This window comes from Phacochoerus africanus, chromosome 13, assembly GCF_016906955.1.
Source record: "Phacochoerus africanus isolate WHEZ1 chromosome 13, ROS_Pafr_v1, whole genome shotgun sequence".
NCBI classification, from domain to species: domain Eukaryota; kingdom Metazoa; phylum Chordata; class Mammalia; order Artiodactyla; family Suidae; genus Phacochoerus; species Phacochoerus africanus.
In genome coordinates this window covers 64,840,409-64,860,898 of record NC_062556.1, presented here as the reverse complement: position 1 = coordinate 64,860,898, position 20,490 = coordinate 64,840,409, and the positions used below count along the sequence as shown (strand labels likewise).

The 20,490-nt window shown below is 41.3% G+C and overlaps 1 protein-coding gene across 1 annotated transcript in view; it reads right to left on the bottom strand.

Annotated features, from left to right (window-relative positions):
• DNAJC3 (DnaJ heat shock protein family (Hsp40) member C3) overlaps positions 1-17,857 on the bottom strand; it is a 79,709-nt gene extending 61,852 nt beyond the window's left edge. The window contains exon 1 of the mRNA XM_047755740.1: positions 17,647-17,857. Within this exon, the coding sequence (XP_047611696.1) occupies positions 17,647-17,728 (82 nt within the window). The 5' untranslated portion in view covers positions 17,729-17,857. The remainder of the gene's footprint in view (positions 1-17,646) is intronic.
• Between the last annotated feature and the right edge of the window lie 2,633 nt (positions 17,858-20,490).

Sequence of the window (20,490 nt, the reverse complement as noted above, 5' to 3'; positions counted from 1 at the left end):
AACACTTGCTGATAAAAATTACCTCTTACATTAAAAAAATTAAGTTTTGAAGAAAATAGTTCATGGAAACTAGAGTAAGACAGACACCTAAGTACATAAGCCTACCTCCCAACATGCTCAAATTCCAGAAATGTCAGACTTTATTTAAAGAGATAAATGCATAATTTAACAGGAAAAAAAAATTTTGTTATTTCTCCAATAGAATTTCTTTTTCTACTGTAGAGCATGGTGACCCAGTTACACATACATGTATACATTTTTTTCTCACATAATCATGCCCCATCATAAGTGACTAGACATAGTTCCCAGTGCTACACAGCAGGATCTCATTGCTAATTCATTCCAAAGGCAATAGTTTGCATCCATTAACCCCAAGCTCCCAAACCTTCCTACTCCCTCCACCCCTCTCCCTTGGCAACAACCACAAGTCTATTCTCCAAGTCCATGGTTTTCTTTTCTATGGAAAGGTTCATTTGTGCCATATATTAGATTCCAGATGTAAGTTATATCATATGGTATTTGTCTTTCTCTTTCTGACTTCACTCAGGATGAGAGTCTCTAGTTCCATCCATGTTGCTGCAAATGGCATTATTTTGTTCTTTGTTATGGCTGAATAGTATTCCATTGTGTATACACACATCTTCCTAATCCAATTGTCTGTCATGGACATTTGGGTTGTTTTCATGTCTTGGCTATTGTGAATAGTGCTGCAACGAACATGTGGGTGCATGTGTCTTTTTTAAGGAAAGTTTTGCTTAGATATATGCCCAAGGAAAAAAAAATTTTTAAAGAAGGCCATCTAAAAACAGAAATTTTGGTGAGTTCCCGACGTGGCTCAGCGGCGACAAGCCCAACTAATATCCATGAAGTTGCAGGTTCGATCCCTGGCCTTGCTCAAGGGGTTAGGGATCTGGCATTGCTGTGTGTAGGTCGTAAATGTGGCTCAGATCCTGCGTTGCTGTGACTGTGGTATAGGCCAGCAGCTATAGCTCTGATCTGACCTAGACTGGGAATTTCCATATGCCACAGGTGTGACCCTAAAAAAGAAAAAATAAATACATAAATAAAAACAGAAATTTGGGGAAAATTATCAAAACATTAAAAGGACAGGACTAGATTGGTGGGCAAAATCCTTTCCAAACACCCTCCCAGGGAAAGCGTGCCATGGAGGTAGTTCTCTGAGAGGTCCAGACTCTGACACAAGGAAAACGAAGGGGTCCTAGGACTTCCCATCCTCCAGACAAGCAGTCAGCCTTCTACAATCAGAATTCAAAGACAGGGAGTTCCTGTTGTGGCTCAGCAGGTTAAGAACCTGACATAGTGTCCATGAGGATGCGGGTTCAATCCCCGGCCTCATTCAGTGGGTTAAGGATCTGGTGTTGATGCAAGCTGCGACGGAGGTCTAGGTCACAGATGCAACTCAGATCTGGCATTGCTGTGGCTGTAGCGTAGGCCAACAGCTGCAGCTCTGATTTGACCCCTAGCCCGGGAACTTCCCTATGCCACGGGTGCGGCCTAAAAAAGAAAAAAGAAAAACATTAAAAAAAAAAAAAGAATTCAAATATTGCCAATGAGCAAGTCTGAGAAACAAAGATGATCATAAAAATCAATCCTTAAGAAACTAATACCAAATAAGAGAATTTAAGGAAACCAAATTAGTGGAGCAAATAGAAAAAGAAATCTAAAAATGAATAGAACTGATATTCTAACAGATTCACAAGCATGCGACACACATTAAAAAACAGACCAAGTATCTATGCACTGACTACTCCAGCAGTGGGAACGCAGTGGAGAAAGACAGATAAACAAGCTCCTTTCTGCCAGAGGAAAGGAAGAAGAGTACTTAAGAGAGGCAAATAAGTCCTCCCTGAGAAAATAAGGTTTGAGGCAGGGGTGAGGGTGGAGGGAGCAGTCCTGAATGACAAGAGGCCTCCAGCTTGCCAAATCTGACCAGGAAAGGAGGACAAAACAAGCGCAAAGGGTTCGGAAAAGACCAAGCTCAAATTCAAACAATAGAAAGGAGGCTCCCAGCATCTGTTCTTAAGAAAGACAGAGGATACAGGCAAGAGGGATCATACTGGGCCTCGTGGGCTATGGTAAGAAATTTAGGTTTTATTCTAAGAGCAAAGGGAAGTCACTAACAGGTTTCTGGCAAGGAACCGACTATCTGATTTACATTTTAAAAAGAGCACTCTGGCTGTGGGGTGGAAAACAGATTAGAGGCAGGCAAGAATGAAAGAACCGTGGTGTTATGAACTAAGAATACCAAGTTGCATTACAGTAAATATATTCAGATTTCGCTTATGTTTTAAAGAAAAGATATGGTGTGTATTTCCGCATTGTTAGTGTTTTCCAGTGTGGCCAAAAGAATGTATTCATGCGATTATAGAATAAAAACAAACTGAGGAATATGTTTTGTTAAAGATGTTACTGATTAAATAATCAATTGCAATTAAAAACTCTTGGAGAATATTTGTAAACATTACAGACATATCATATTTTATAATCAAGCAGTCATTTAAGTCAGGAAAGAAAAACAAAACAATCTTGCTTCAAACGTTTTTGTTAAACTACAGTTCAAAGTTACAGCATTATAATCAGATACCGTAGTGAATACAGATGATATACACTCTAAAATTTAAAGCAGTCCTTAGCTTTTATAAATACTAAAATGTGTATTAGTGAAGTGAGGGCATGTAAACTGTGTAAAATGTTTCAAAATAATCCACAGGTATAAATGATATAAGATTGGTCATGGGTTAGTAACTGTTAAAGTTGGGAGACGGATATATGGGGATTCATAATACCATTCCCCACCTTTGTAAATGCGTGGAATTTTCCACAATATGGTTTTACTTTAAATCTTTTTAGGAACAGAGTAAGGACATTAAAACAATTAAAGATAGTTCATTTTGGTTTTTTTAAAGTTAAGTTTTAATATAAACTCTGCACCCATAACTATTTACAGCTCCTAGAATAAAACATAAAAGATTGTGCATCACTCATGCAGAAACATGTATACAGAAACCATGTTAAAATGATACTAGTGGAGTTCAGTCGTGGCGCAGTGGTTAACGAATCCAACTAGGAACCATGAGGTTGTGGGTTCGATCCCTGCCCTTGTTCAGTGGGTTAAGGATCCGGCGTTGCCGTGAGCTGTGGTATGGGTTGCAGACGCGGCTCAGATCCTGCGTTGCTGTGGCTCTGGTGTAGGCCGGCAGCTGCAGCTCCGATTAGACCCCTAGCCTGGGAACCTCCATATGCTGAGGGAGCGGCCCGAGAAATGGCAAAAAGACCAAAAAAAAAAAAAAAAAAAGATACTAGAGAATGTACTAGAAATAAGAACGGTGAAAATGCTGTCTGTGGCTGTCAAAGGAGCCACCCTATTCCATGATGTACAATTAATTACAAGCACAGGAGTTCCCGTCGTGGCTCAGCGGTAACAAACCCAACTAGTATCCGTGAGGACACAGGTTCGATCCCTGGCCTCACTCAGTGAGTTAAGGATCTGGCACTGTTGTGAGCCGTGGTGTAGGTTGCAGAGGAGGCTCGGATCCTGTGTTGCTGTGACTGTGGCGCAGGCCAGTGGCTACAGCTCTGATTAGACCCCTAGTCTGGGAACTTTCACTGGCCACAGATGTGGCCCTAAAAAGCAAAAACAAAAACAATTACGAGGGCAAGTTGATGGGTGTTCTCAATATGTGGGGGAGAGGACTAGGAATCTTTAAAATAGCAGGAAGATTTCAAACAGCTCCCATTTACATTTTCTCAATGGGAAGATCAGAACAATGTACTCAATACAGGATTCCAGACTGCTCGTGGAAGAAATGTGAGTACAAGATAAACCATTAGTGGGAAAACTGGACAGCCACATGTAAAAGAATGAAATCAGAACACTCCCTACACCATACACAAAAATAAACTCAAAATGGACCTAGATATAAGACCAGACACTCTAAAACTCTTAGAGGAAAACATAGGCCAAACACTCTCTGACATAAACAACAGCAACATCTTCTCAGATCCACCTCCTAGAGTAATAATAATAAAAACAAAAATAAACAAATGGGACCTAATTAAACTTAAAAGTTTCTGCACAGCAAAGGAAACCCTAAACAAAACAAAAAGACAACCCACAGAATGGGAGAAAATCTTTGCAAATGAATCAACTGACAAGGGATTAATCTCCAACATTTAACAAACACCTCCTACCGCTCAATAAATACCAAAAACACAAACAACCCCATCAAAAAATGGGCAGAAGATCTAAACAGACAATTCTCCAAAGAAGACACACAGATGGACAAAAAACACATGAAAAGATGTTCAGCATCATTCATTCTTAGAGAAATGCAAATCAAAGCCACTCTGAGGTACCACCTTACACCAGCCAGAATGGCCATCATCAAAAAGACTACAAATAGTAAGTGCTGGAGACGGTGGGGAGAAAAAGGAACCCTAGTACACTGTTGGTGGGAGTGTAAATTGGTGCAACCACTGTGGAAAACAGTATGGAGATTCCTCAGAAAACTAAACATAGAACTACCATTTGATCCAGCAATCCCACTCCTGGGCATCTATGCAGAGAAAGCCATGACTCGAAAAGAAACATGTACTCCGATGTTCAATGCAGCACTATTTGCAATAGCCAAGACATGGAAACAACCTAAATGTCCATCGACAGAGGAGTGGATCAAGAAGATGTGGTACATATACACAATGGAATATTACTCAGCCATTAAAAGGAAAGAAATAACAGCATTTTTAGCAACATGATGGGCCTAGAAATTATCATGCTAAGTGAAGTCAGCCACACCAACATCAAATGCTTTCACTGACATGTGGAGTCAAAAAAAAAGGACAGAATGAACTTCTTTGCAGAGCAGACACTGACTCGTAGACTCTGAAAGACTTATGGTTTCCAAAGGAGACAGTTTGGGGAGTGGGGGGATGCGCTGGGGTTGTGGGACGGAAATTCTGTGAAACTGGATTGTGATGATCATTGTACAACTATAAATGTAATAAATTCATTGAGTAATTTTAAAAAAAAAAGATAAACCATTAGTCACAGTGCTGTCCTTGTCCAGTCGTGAAAATGTTTAACAGGAAAGGCGTAACAGTGAAGGAAACGAAGAAGCTACTATGTGCTGGATACTTTCAGTATATTCAGTTCACTTCATTTTTACAACAAAGCTGGAAAGTGAACATCCTTCATACTTTTATAACTGAGGAAACTAAAGCTCACAGAAGTTACCAACCTGCCTGGAGACTCACAGTAACAGTCAGAACAAGATTCAGTTCCAAAGCCTACCTTTCTTTTCAGCACAGCTCATGAACCATTTCCCATACAAACCAGGCTAACCTTCCCACAGTTACTAAACCTTGTATGCCTCACTCACCCAAGGCACCACTGAATGTAACATTTTAGCCACAATCCTTTCCAATCTTCCAGGCTGAAGTCTAGTGAGAGCCAAGAATGCTTTGGCAAACTTCGTTGCCTCCGGCTAGACATACTTCACATAGACATTTTTTACTGGGAGTAGAGCGGTTTCCTACCTTCACAAGGTTGGGTCCCAATCAGCGCTCCAACGCCTCCCCACAGCAACCTGGAGGACCCTCTGCAGCCACCTGCCATGAGCCAGTCCGCCTCGCAGGTGTGCCAGAACAACTACCAGGGCTTGGCAGCTGCCATCACCCACCAGATCCACCTGGAGCTCTATGCCGCCTACATCCACCTGGCCGTGTCTTGCTGCTCTGACCTCCAATGGTGTGGCTGTGAAGGACATTGCCTACTATTTTCTTCAGCAGTGTCATGAAAGGAAGTATTCTGAGGAACTGATGAAGCTGCAGAACCAACAGCATAGCTAAATCCCAAATTCCTCAGGCTATCTAGGATGCAGCAGAATGTGCGCTACACTCGGCAAACAGGACGAATCAGTCCCCACTAGAACTGCACACACCAGCCACTGAAAAAATGATATGCACTGAATGAGCAGATAAAATCCAAAGAACTGGGTGTCACCAACTTGCACAAGATGGGACCTCAAGAATCTAATGAGGCAGAGTACCTCTCTTACAAACAAACACAGGGGCATCTGTACAGTTGAGCTAAGCCTTGGACTAGCTTCCAACAGCCACACGGTCACTTTCCTGGTCACCAAGGCAGTGCGTACACATTGGCGTTACCTATACCTTTTCTGTAAGTTGTACCAAAACATCCATCTATGTTCTTTAATTTGTAATATCCCTTCAAATAAAATAATGGGGTATCTCCCCAGAAAGTCACACATCCTGCCCCTCTGAAGGTTGAATTCCTTTTCAAACTAAACATCTCTTACCTTCGAGGATTAAAAGAGGTGTCCAGCAATTCTCTGTCCCTTTTAAATAAAACTCAGATCTTTGTTATGTTAAAATTTTATCCAATATAATTTCCATTTAGCAATGTGATACGTAAATACCACTTCATCTACAAAATTTCTGTGGCCCCTCCAATCAGCCAGGAAGAATTAGTGATTAGTCAGTCTTCTGATGCACCTCGGTCCCTTTTCCATAAGAGAACTTAGCAGTGTAAGCGGTGATGGTGAAGTGCTCTTTCTCCCTGAGACAGTGCACCTCCTAACTGGGCTCTGCCCTCACCTTCCTCCCAATCTAGTCCCCATGCTGCTGCCAAAGCAATCCTCCCAAAAGGCACTCCCAATAAAAATTCAACAGTATTTCCACATTGCCGGCTAGATTCAATCTAAGTCCCTTCACATCAAAAGGTCAACAAGACCCTTTGCGATCGGGTCTCAGGATATGGGTCCAGCCTGCCTACTTCTCACTCCTCCACCTCTTACTTTATACTCCTGTGACATAATGAACTGGCTGAACGTCCCTGAACATATGAGTTCTCACACTGCCCCCCTTAAAGGTGTTATTCCATGAAAAGGCCTTTCCCACTTGCCTACCTGGAAAATTTCCACTCCTCCAGCAGGATCCTGCCCTCCAATGCTTGTTCCGTTGTGAAACTTTCCCTAACAACGTCAGTGAGACGGTGGGAAAAGTCCCTTCTATGCTCCTACTAGACGGTGCAACCCCAGACTCAGAAGCACACAACTTCACCTTGCAACACCACAGTCTCAGGAAGCTGACCTTCACAGTGTGCCTGCCTCTCTCAACCCGCAAAGTCCCAAAGCTGATCAAAAGCAAGTTTGAGAGAATCAACTGTTTCTTCTTTATATCACCTGGTTTAGTATCTTGCACAAAGTAGGCACTCAATATTTACTGGATGAATATAACTAGGTACCTTCTTACTTAAATGTATAATAATTCATCAGACTAACAGAATCTAAGAGACGTAATTACACTTATAAATAAAATCAAACTGATATTACCAAAGACTCAAAGATATTAATGTTTTTAAAAACTGTAAATACTGTGTATTTTGAACCATATAATTTTTATTTCTTTACTACATCCTGGGAGATAGTGACAAGGAGAATCGTCTCCTATTTTCTAAGAGATCAGGCAACCAAACATCATGCCATCTCCTAAGCAGCATTAGAAAATAGGTTTCTCCATAAACAAGCATTAATCAAAGGTTAGCAAAATACACAGGAAGGGCAGAAAAAAAATGGAGTAGCAAGGTCTTTCACTGAAGTTAGTATTAGAATATGTCACATTTTAGAGGGAAAAAAAAGAATTTTAATAAATATAAAGTTGAACGGTTAAAAGTATGATGTGCTGAGAATCACAAACAAGACTGGAAAAACCAACCAGACTGAAAAAAAGGCAAGAACTAAAGGTCAGAGATGCTAAGGCTCAAACTAAGGCCAGGTGGCAGAATGGAAGTAAGCCTGGAAGTGGTTGTTGAGACTGCAACACCTAGAATGCCAGGGAGGAGGAAAGGAGATTATTCTAAAAAAGAAAAGGGGGAAAAAAAGTACTATCTATAAAAAGTCCTATCTAAATCCAAGATCAAAGCCAGATGGGGCAGAGTCTGGAAAAAGTTGCATGCAAAAACACAGAAAACAGTGGAATCTGGCCACGGCAAGACAGAGGAAGTTCATTATCTTAGCAATTCTACAGTCAAGTGAGGACCAATGACAAAAGAATTTCAATAAAAGTATACTGAGCTGGAAACCGCAGACCTCATAAGAATCTCTCTCCAATCACTCTAACCTAAAAAAGTATACACAGTCAAACTGAAAGAAAAGGCTGAGTAGTCATGTAGCAGGTACATCTGGACAATGCACCAAAATCTTCCTGGGTAAACCAGGAAAATAAAATGTTAACAGATGTGCTCAATTTCCGTGGACATTAGTCTCTATTTCAATTAACTGTGAAGACATCAATGGTGTGATGGGATTCCCTGCTCAAGGAATTTCAACTTGGAACTAAGTTTAAAATGGTCCGTACACTCTCAAGCACATTCTATGAGGCTACCATCACCCTGATACCAAAACCAGACAAAGACACCACAAAAAAAATGAATACTACAGATCATCATCATTGATGAACACAGATGCAAAAATCCTCAACAAAATAGTAGCAAACTGAATTCAACAATACATTAAAAGGATTATACACCATGATCAAGGGGGATTTGTCTAAGGGATACAAGGATTTTTCAAATTATGCAAATCAATCAGTGTTATAAACCACATCAACAAATTAAAGAATAAAAACCACATGGTCATCTCAATAGATGCTGAAAAAGCTTTTGACAAAATCCAACACCCATTTTTGATAAGAACTCTACAGAAAGTGGGCAAAGAGGGAACCTACCTCAACCTAATAAAGGCCATATATGACAAACCCACAAGCTAACATTACTCTCAATGGTGAAAAGGTGAAAGCAATTCCACTGAGATAGGGAACAAGACAAGAATGTCCACTCTCACCACTTTTGTTCAACATAGTTTTGGAGGAGCTAACAACGGCAATCAGAGAAGAAAAAGAAATAAGAGGAATCCAAATCGGAAAAGAAGAAGTAAAATTGTCAGTTTGCAGATGACATGATACTATACATACAAAACCCTAAAGAAGCTACCAGAAAACTACTAGAGATCATCAATGAATTTGGTAAAGTCACAGGATATAAAATTAATATACAGAAATCTCTTGCATTCCTATACACTAAAAATGAAAGATCAGAAAAAGAAAGTAAGGAAACATTTACCATGGCATCAAAAAGAATAAAATACCTAGGAATAAACCTACCTAAGGAGGCACAAGACCAGCACTCTTGAGAACTATAGGACACTGTTGAGAGATATCAAAGATGACACAAACAGGTGGGATGATATACCATGTTCTTGGACTGGAAGAATCAATATCAAAATGACTATCATACCCCAGGCAATTGACAGATTCAGTGCAATCCCTGTTATATTACCAACAGCACTTTTCACAGAACTAGACCAAAAAAATTTACATTTTATGGTAACACAAAAGACCCCAAACAGCCAAAGCAATCTAGAGAAAGAAAAATGGAACTGGAGAAATCTGGCTTGTTGGCTTCAGACTACAGTACAAAGTTCCGGTCATCAAAACAGTATGGTACTGGTATAAAAAACAGACATATAGATCAGCAGAAAAGTACAGAAGCCCAGAAATAAACCCACACACATATGGTCAATTAATCTAAGATAAAGGAGAGAAGACAATCTCTTCAATAAGTGGTGCTGGGAAAACTGGACAGCTACATGTAAAAGAATGAAATTAGAACACTTTCCAACCCCTTACACAAAAATAAAATCAAAATGGATTAAAGACCTAAATGTAAGGCCAGATATTATAAAATTCTTAGAGAAAAATATAGGCAGAACACTCTGACATAGACTGCAGCAATATTTTTCTGATCCACATCCTAGAATAAAAATAAAAACAAAAATAAACAAATGGGGCCCAATTAAGCTTAAAAGTTTTTGCACAGCAAAGGAAACCATTAATGAGACAAAAAGACAACCTACAAAATGGGAAAAAAATCTTTGCAAACAAAGTGACTGACAAGGGATTAATCTCTAAAATATACAAACATCTCATACAGCTTTATACCAGAAAAACAAACAACCCAATCAAAAAACAGGCAGAAGACCTAAACAGACATTTCTCAAAAGAAAACAGATTGACAAAAAGCACATGAAAAGACACAACATCACTAACTATTAGAGAAATGTAAATCAAAACTACAAGGCATCACCTCACACCAATCAGAATGGCCATCATCAAAAAGTCTACAAACAATAAGTGCCGGAGGGGGTGTGAAGAAAAGGGAAGTCTCCTACACTGCTGGTACAACCACTGTAGAAAAACAGTATGGAGGTTCTTTAAAAAACTAAATATAGAACTACCATATGATCTAGCAATCCCACTCCTGGACATATATCCAGAGAAAACCATAATTGGAAATGATACATGCACCCCAATGTTTAGTGAAGCACTATTTACAATAGCCAGGACAAGGAAGCAGCCTAAATGTCCATCAACAGAGGACTGGATAAAGAAGATGTGGTACATATATACAATGGAATGTTACCCAGCCATAAAAAAGCATGAAATAGGGATTCCCATGGTGGTGCAGTGACAATGAACCAGACTAGTATCCATGAGGTGGCAGGTTCAATCTCTGGCCTTGCTCAATGGGTTAAGGATCTGGTGTTGCCCTGAGCTGTGGTACAGGTCACAGATGCAGCTTGGATCCTCCATTGCTGTGGCTGTGGTGAAGGCTGGAAGCTGCAGTTCCAATTTGACCCCTAGCCTGGGAACTCCCATGTGCTGCAGTTGTGGCCCTAAAAAGCAAATAAATAAATAAAATTTAAAAATTAAAAAATAAAAAAGCACAAAATAATGCCATTTGCAATAACATGGTTGGATCTAGAAATTATCATACTAAGTGAAGTCAGACAAAAACAAATTATTATATGAGACCACTAATACGTGGACTCTAATAAAAATGATACAACAGAACTTACAAAATAGAAACAGACTCAAAAATTCCAAAACCAAGCCTAAATTAACCAAAGGGGAAATGTGGGGTGGGAGGGGGATAAATTAGAGGGCTGGGATTGATATATACTCTAGTATGTATAAAATGGATGGGGAACAAGGACCTACTGTATAGCACAGGGAAATTCACTAGTACTGTGTAATACTCTACGTGGAAAACAATCTGAAAAGGAGATTTTACATATATATCTATACGATTTACTTTTCCGAATGTCTAAAATTAAGACAACTTTGTAAATCAACTATATTCCAGTAAATTTTTTAAAAAAATAATTAGAGCATAACTTAAGGTCGAAAATATAAATAAATAGATAAATAAATAAATAAAACAGTCCATACAAAAAAAAAAGTTCAAACAGTCAACCTTACTTATCCATTTTGAAAACATTTATTGCACATGTACTTTACGTCAACGTGTTTTAGGTACAGACAAGGATGCTTTCCATAAAGCTTATATACTAGAGGAACAGACTGACAAGAAATACAAATGAGGAAATTCAAGACAATGTTAAGTTTCATGAAGAAAATGCAAAAAAGGTAAAAGGAGAGTATTAACTGACCTAGAGAGTGTTTCTTTTTACATAGTATTTTAGGGCTGCAATATGAATGCTCATTTGAAGTTATCAGAGAACAGCTTTCTAGAAGGTAGGAACAACAAGAATAAAGACACTCAGAAAATGAGCTTGGTCTTTGGAAGTAAAGTTGATGTGGTGGGAACCTAGTGATGGAGAAGATTAAGATAAAAAGAGATGGGTAAACAGGAGTTAGATAAAGAAGGCTTTGCAATATTGGTGGGGTACTGTGTTGAGAACAGAGCAAGAGGACAGAGAGAGACTACCAACAACTCCAAGTTCTGCTGTCAAGAGAAACAATGATACTGTTCAGTAGCTGAAGCAACACATTGCATCAAAGAAGAGAATAAGATGGAAACTCTACAGCATGTTGGGTGCTGATGTCAACAACCAGCAGAGGAACAAAGTGATGATACAGGAGAAACACAGTAACCATAAACCCAATATTTTCAGATGGCGAGAAATGGAATTCAGGGCATAAGTACAGGAACTGGATCTGCCAGGAATAGAGGTGCTTTATTCACCAGTATAAGAAAAGTAGCAGAGTGAGTATAAGCGGGTAGGCTAGCAAATTTAGTGCTAGAAAGAAGAGAAAACTGACCTGTGATGGCTTTCCTTTTCTCAACAGACAAGATCTAAAATAATGAGGCAATGGACGAAAGGAAAGGAGGGATGAAATGGGAGATTCAAGGAAAGAGGAAAAGGTGTGAGACACTGCTTTTCAAGAACAAACATACTAGGGAATTGTAGGAATGTTAGCAGTATTGTGTGTGCATTTATTTGAAACAGAGATCATATGCTTAAAAGGAGACTAGTCACCAAGATTATCTTCATTTTTTTCCATCCACATTCAGCTCTGAGGTTGACAAACAAGCTGCCCAAGCTGGATTTGATTAGTTCAAGTTTTGCCAAATGAGTGAAACAAAAGAGCACAGGGGCGAGAAAACCAAAGGGTGTCTGCAATGGCGGGACTACCAGATGGACCACTAAATCTAAACTGAGAAAGGAGGGAAGGGGACACAGATGTGTCACAAAGCATGTTTTATATCTCCAAGTGGTTTGTAAACTCAAAGCATGAACAAAACCCAAGATCTCTATACTACACTACCTCACCAAAGAGCACTACAGTGACGCCTCTGCTGAGTCTTCCCATATTCCAGAACTCCATAATACAAACCCAAAAGATTTTTAAGTTTTACCTTTATTTTATTTATTTATTTTTGTCTTTTTGCCTTTTCTAGGGCTGCTCTGGCGGCACATGGAAGTTCCCAGGCTAGGGGTCTAATCGGAGCTGTAGCCACTGGCCTACGTCAAAGCCACAGCAACTCGGGATCCGAGCCACGTCTGCGACCTACACCACAGCTCACGGCAATGCCGGATCCTTAACCCACTGATCGAGGCCAGGGATCAAACCTGCAACCTCATGGTTCCTAGTCAGATTCGTTAACCACTGCTCCACGACGGGAACTCCAAATTTTTAAGTTTTACTTTTAAAGAAAAGCAGCATTCCAAATATTGTAAAAGAAAAATCAACTTATGGTTGAAGTGATGTTTTCATTAAGAGCAGGTGACCAGGTTCACACAATATTTCCATATAATCAAAGATTAACAAACGGTGGACAATAATCAAAGGAACACTATGGCTACAGAAATTAAACTTACCTGCAATTAATTAACTTCACATGGGAGGGTAAAGCCTAATTACTACAGGGCATTTCCTTTTCTGAACAACTTTCCCTGTCCCACAGCATCTAAACTACTGCATTTCTGGGCACTCACGCAGCAAATGCCAACTAGTCAAGTGAACTTGGGACTTGGGCACTGCTGCTAACCATAACCTATATCATTAAGTGAATTTCATATAATTCCAGAAGCTGTCTGTCCATCCATTAGAATACTTAGTCTACAAGAGTCCCCAGCTTATCCCCAGCGAATACATTTCAAGACCCCCGGTGGATACCACTGATAGTACTGAACCCTATCTATACACTATGCTTTTCCTATACATACACACCTATGATAAAGTTTGATTTATAAATTAGGCACAGTAAGAGATCTACAACAATAACATGAAACAATTATAACAATATACTGTAATAAAAGATGTGAATATGGTCACTCTCTCCTCAAAATGTCTTATTGTACAAATACAATGCCTTTTCCATCTTAACTAGCACTTTATCACACACTGTGGTCACAACCTTTGCAGTCTCAGGCGCAACAGCCAAACTAACACAAATTTCTTTTTCCTTTTTTTACAATTGCGCAGATAGAAGATCACTCTTACCGCCGATCTTAGAAACCCCAGCATACAATGGTTTTTTCCTTACTAAATCAAGAACTTTCACTTTAAGGAAGCACTTTACCGTTTCTCTCTGGCATATCCCGACTTTCCAATTGTCAGCATCACAAGGCTTGCACTTCAGGGCCATTATTAAGTAAAATAAGGGTTACCTGAACACAAGGCCTGCGATACCACTGATAATCTAGATGACTACTAGGTGACTAGCAGATGGGATACACGGGACAAAGGGATGGTTCACGACTGAGCAAAACAGTGCCGAGATTGCATCACGCTACTCAGAAAGCTTCGCAATCAATCTAACACCCATGAGTTGTTCATTTCTGGAATTTCCCACTTAATATTTTTGGACCATGGTTGACCACAAGTAACTGAAACAAAAAAAAGTGAAACCGCAGGTGAGGGGGGGACTACAGTATATAAATTACTAAAGTCATTCATTTTTGCTACTTTATTCTTCCCACATTTAAATAAGGTCAAGATTATCCTAGAGAACACAAAACATACTTTCAGTAAATTAGGTTCGTATAAAAAGTATCGCCATCTTTGCTACTCATATGATTTTTCAACTCTTCTTCTTTATTTTATTTATTTTTTGTCTTTGTAGGGCCACATGTGCGGCATATAGAAGTTCCCAAGGCTAGGGGTCAAATTTGGAGCTGCAGCTGCCGGACTACACCCCAGCCACAGCAACGCCAGATCCAAGCTGAGTCTGCTACCTACACCACAGCTCATGGCAACGATCCACTGGGTGAGGCCAGGGATTGAACCCATGTCCTCATGGATACTAGTCGGGGTCACTGAGCCACGACAGGAACTCCTCAACGTTTCTTTTTAGTTCAGTGAAATAAAGACAAACTGAGTCCAAAAAGAATGTTAAGGAAGAAAAAGAGATAAAAGGAGGTTTGGTTCCCAGGTTGTGTTCCTACTTAAGTCACCAAACAGAACAAACCATTAGCAGAGAATTAAAATTGCTTCCTTATCTGTAACATGAGAATACTAAAGTAGATACTACTAAAGTTTTCTTTCTGCTCCAAAAATTCTATTCCTAAACTTGTACTTTAGATTTCCCTCTATTCAAAGGCCTTTTTGAAAAGGAGTGCTAAAAGATCGAACCTTTGAATTCATGAGCCTATTACATAGCTTCTTTCTCTGACTTACAATTAACAGAAAAGCCCAGAAAAAAAAAAAAAAAAGTATTTTCAAATCAGAAAAAAACTAGGCTAATTACTAAGCCAATTACTAGTGACTGGCTCTATCTACCGCATGCAACTCTGTTTCACATTCACTCTTCTCACAACCACTCTTTCTCTCTCCAAGCCTTGGACCTAACAGTGGAATCATGCAGTTCAGAATGCCTCCAAAAGGACTTTGAGGGTAGAGAACCTAGACACAGAACTTCTTTGGTAAAACTGGAGCCACCAACACTTTGCTAAGGAAAGTCAGAGGTTCTTTCTTATCTTTATATCCCCATCAACAAATATAACAGATACCTAATTTAACTCCTCTATGTAATCTATTATAACAGTGATTCTCACTAGTGCTTTCTTTCTAGAAATGCAAAATTTCAGGTGCCACCTAGACATACTGAATCAAAAATTGGGGGTGTGAGGCCCTGCACTGCTTTTTAAAAAGCTCTCCATGAGTTCCCTGGTGGCCTGGCAGTTAAGGGTTCGGCACTATCACTGCTGTGGCTCAGGTTCAAACCCAGCCTCAGGAACTTCCAAAGGGGCACAGCCTCAATAAATAAATAAATAAATAAGCCAGCCCTCCGGGTGAGATTCTGATGCACACTCAAGCCTGAGAACCACTGTGTTAAACATGTCAGGAAATCACCTTCCTGTTCTTTACTGCTGGTGGCAAACCAACGAAAAAATGCTGATTTTTCTCAGCTGCCACCACTTACAAATGACTGGGCCCATAGGATGCCGCAAAGCACTTCTGTCTCCAGCTCACACACAAGATGAACTTCAGAGTCAAATAACCTGAGTTCAACTTGCAGCTCTTAGAATTAACAGCTTTGTGAACTTATCCAATTTAATTAAACTCCTGGAGCCTCCGTTCTTTCTTTGTAAAATAGAAATAGCATCACATTCCTCCATGTATGAGAGACAGCTTAGAGCAAAGAGCCTAGCAGAGCACCTGGTACACAGCAGCCCTTCGACAAATTTAAGATCTTTCTCCTTTCTTCCCTACTACCTGTCCCAAGCCCCTAAAGAAGACAGCACTCTGGCCCCCTAAGAAATGTAACCAATGCTTCCTGTAGAGAAAAGCTCTCTGCTGAAGTTTTTCTTCTGAAAAATACCATGGGGAAGAAATGACCTACAGAATCACACAGAACAGAAATTCTACAAGCTTGTGGAAAAAGCAGATCATACAAAAGTGTGCACCTTGGTAACTTAAAAAGTAATTGACGTTAACTAGAACTCAGAGCAACTTTCTCTTAAATGACCAAAATTAATTAATGGTAACTGAACATTAAGCTACACTTGACCAGGTGGGAGGTGTGAACTTTGGAAAACTCAAGAGAACTGGAATATGTGACCTATATTAAAGTGGTCCAGGCATTAAAATTCCAATTCCACAGATTTCCTGGGGCAGCCCGTCAAATTCTTTCTCTCAGGGCTGTCAGGCTACATATTCCGATTTGGGGTTCAAAAAATATATGGTCCCCAGGGGAAGCCCCCTCACCAAAAAAAACAAAGACAAAAAACCCCAACACTGCCATGAATGAAACCTAAAAATTGGAGAGGGTTATTTTTTTAAGTTGATAACTGTGGGGTTTTACCAGGAACAATGCCCAACTTCAGCTCTTCACTCCCTCTAATATTAAGCCCAATAGTAAAAGGTTGAACCTGACCCCCTTGACGACTAGCCTATACATGGGGATGAAAATAGATCAGCGCACATGATATGTCATTATACTCAAGTATTTCGCAGAGTAACCAAGCCACAAGCATCAGTTCAATAGGCTCTTGGAGCTTTAATTCTTACCCCTGCCAATGACAACCAAGACGGGGCAGCTCTCTTATTTTTGCTATTCTGTTAGAGCAGCCAACATTCCAAACTGTAGGACTGGAGTGAAACGTAAGCGTTGGCATCTTTTTAAGAGGACGTTTTTCCAGAGAACTCGTTAAAGGGAAGTTGAATGACAGCAGGCTGGGAACTGAAAACCACAAACTTAGTGCCTTGCCCGCCGGGAGCCTGAATTCCAGCACCGGCTCCTTAACGCACCCAACTAACAACTTCTATACACAACACAGAGCAGTGTGATCGTTACTCACTTTTTACAAGTTAACACTGTCCTCCTCACTTTGCTCGGCCGGACACTCTCCCCACCCCACCCCGCCCGGAACTCCAAAGTGAAAGAAGCCTCCCTTTCGGCCACCTTTACCGCCTCCTCCCAGCACCACTGACCAAGAGTCCCCAGGCGCCCAGCGAGACCGGGACCCGATGGCTGCTCAGGTCTCCGCGTCCCAGGACGCTCCAGAAGTGACTGCCCGGTACCCCGCTTCCGGACCCCTTCGGCCCCCGGTCCTCACTCCAAACCCGCTGTCCCAGCTCCGAGGCCCGCTGGTGCCCGCACCTCTTCCCCAGACAAACCCGGAACCGGGCGCCGGCCCCGGCCCAGGGGCGGGCTCAGGCCCAGGTCGGGCCGCGGAGTGCCCGGCTCCCGCTCCACGTCCCGGGCCGCCCTGAGACTCGCGCCCGGACGCAGACGGAGAAGCGCCGGGAGGCCTGGCCCGGGAGTCCGCTCCTCCGGCCGGGGCAGACACGACTCACCTTCGTACTGCAGGTCCACCAGGACCAACAAGAAGGGGAATACCGAGCCCAGCCGGCTGGTCACAGAGCCGGGGGCCACCATGTCCGAGGACGCGGGCGGTGAGGAAGTGTAAAGGTGCGGGGCCCACGAGCCCCCGCCGGCACTCCGGCTGTAGCTGCACCCGCCCGCCGTCGGCTCTCGCTCGGGCCTAAGGCGGCTGGCGCCCAGTGGAGGAAGGCAGCGGTGGGCGGCGCCCGGGCGGCGCTACGCCCCGAGCACCGCCGCCGCCCAATCGCCTTCTTCCCGGCCGCTCTCCTACTGGGCTCGACTGGGTCGTGGTTCGCGCTGATAGGCTGGGGAGGTCACCGCCCCGCCCCGTCTCTGATAGGATAACGTGGAAGCACGAGACGAGGCTGCGTCCGCCGGTGGCGGAGCTGTGTGGAGCTGTCAGGAGCCCCAAACCGCCGAGGCCGGCCAGAGGGAGGCGGCCAAGGGGGTGCTGTGTGGACCCGCCAGTCCGCATGCGCAGGCCGCGAAAACCTTTTTGGGTCGGTCCCCGCGCGCTAGGTTAGCGAGAAGGAGGATGTCAGCAATCCGAAGTTTTCTGGCGTGCGGTTTGGACAGGAAGGTGAAGCCGCTGCGTCCGGAATGAGGAGCCAAAACTGGTCCCAGGAAGTCTTAAGTCGATCGACCGAGGAACACGAAGAGTCAGAACGTGCTTCCTCCAGCTGAGCGTCTCGGAACAAATACAGACCTCACTGAAGAGTGCTCGAGAACCGGTCAGAAGCTGGGGCTCAGCACAGTTAGGGTGAGCTGATGTAGCCAGGAGCATTTGGGGGACCACCAGGTACATTAGGGACCTAAGGCAGGTAAGTGGGAATGGCATGGAAGCTGGGGACCATGCTCCGATTGTCCAATGAACCAGCATATCCAGAAAAGAAAGCAATTCTGGAAAATTCTCTGCAGAAGAAACCAGGGAAACACAGCGGCCAAGAGAGCAAAGGGCTCTTGAGAGTGCAGCCATCGCCACCTATAAGGGAAAAAAGACCTGTTAGGACGGATCTTGTATCTTGTGCTCATCGGACAAAACTCAGCAAGACAGACATGAACTTGAACAAGATAAAGTTCAGGTTATTCAGTTTGGCATTAAATTTGTTCACAGCCACTTCCTCTGGCTTCCCCAACACAACGCACGTGGGGTGAAACAGTAATACCTTTATGTCAAGCATTGTCAAGTGCAAACTTACTACTTTGCCAGTGAGTATGCATTTGCTACCTTGGTGCTAATGCACGCTTTAGAATTCATGAATGATAAATAGCATTGTGAATTTGTGATTTCCTAGAAATACACTAAAGAGGGTAAGAACTTTCTAAGCTTTTATTCCACGGGGAACTAATGCAAAGGAGATGGTGTGGAGAGAGGAAAAACAAACAACTAATTCCGCTTGTAATTGTGGTGGAAAGCAATATAATATAATGGGAAGAGTGGAGGACTCAGATGCAAGAAATGTAATTCCACACCGCAGCTATTATCTAAGTTATCTTCATCTGTAAAGTGGGTATAATACTGATGGCCTCAAAGGTTTGTTTTGAGGTTTCATGAAGTGGGTAAAAATTGTAAATTATGAAGTATTATACAAATGTTAATCATCCTTCTAACAAGAACAGGATCATGAGACTCCTCTTTGGAAAAAGAAGGAGGTGTTGGTGAGAAAAAAAAAAAAAAAGCAGATGATTTCCGTGTCCACAAGTAGTTAGTGAAGATATCATACAAATGAGGTACTATGACCAAAGCAGCCACCAAAATGCTGAACATAATGGCAAAAGATTTTTGTAAATAACTAATACTACACCATGAATTATCACCAGAATGCTGCCTGTAAGTCTCATCTTAAGGAAAAAGCAGTACTAAAGAAGTTCTAAGGATGGATATTAAAAATGAGTAATGAGATGATAGACCGTGTGCCATAGATAATAATAAAAATAACAAGAGTCTTCATTGTTACGTGATTTTAAAAATTCATCAATCAGGCTTCTCTCACCTTAGACTGCCCACCTTCTGTCTAAGGGGTGTGTATCTCCCCAAATAAGTGTGCTTTCACTGTGGGGAAAAAAAAAAAAATCATCGAAGTGCATAGCCATGAATCCTGAAGTCTTAAAACTGAGATTGACAAAGTATCCCTTGAAAGAGAATCTTACTACAAAGAAGGAAACATTTTAAACAGTGCTAAAAATTATCTTTTTATGTATAAAATGCCTAGGAATCTTTTCTCTAGTGTTCATCTGAGCATGGTTTTCACCTGATCATCCTGCCAATAAAACCAAAGTAAACCAGTGAGTGTAGGAAAAATTATAAATATTGTTTGCATTTATCAACATTTATGCAACTCTTAAAATTAAGCATAGACACTCCAGTGAATAGTAGCTATTCATCATGATAGTAAAAGGCTTAAAATAATGGTAAAATGTTTAAATTGTGGTATATGCAGAACTAGCAATATTGTTTGATTTCTAATACATAAAAATATACCGAGCTATGTTTGTCGACCAGAAAAATAATGTTTATAGAGTACTGGACAGACCTAGAACACACTTTTGGGGGAGGTAAAGGAGATAAGAGTTGCTGATATATTAGCTATGAGGAGAGATAAATATTCAAAAGCAAGTGTGATACTTATTTTTTGCACTCAATTAAAAACAAAATAGTATTATAATTAACATAATGAATACTTCACTATACATCCTTCTGCACTTTATAAACTTGTGCTTTCGTTTCTTTGAGAGATTTCTCAAAGTGGGATTGCTTTGTCAGAGAATGTACACATTTAAAATTTTAAGATGTATTGTCATTATTTTCCCTAAAA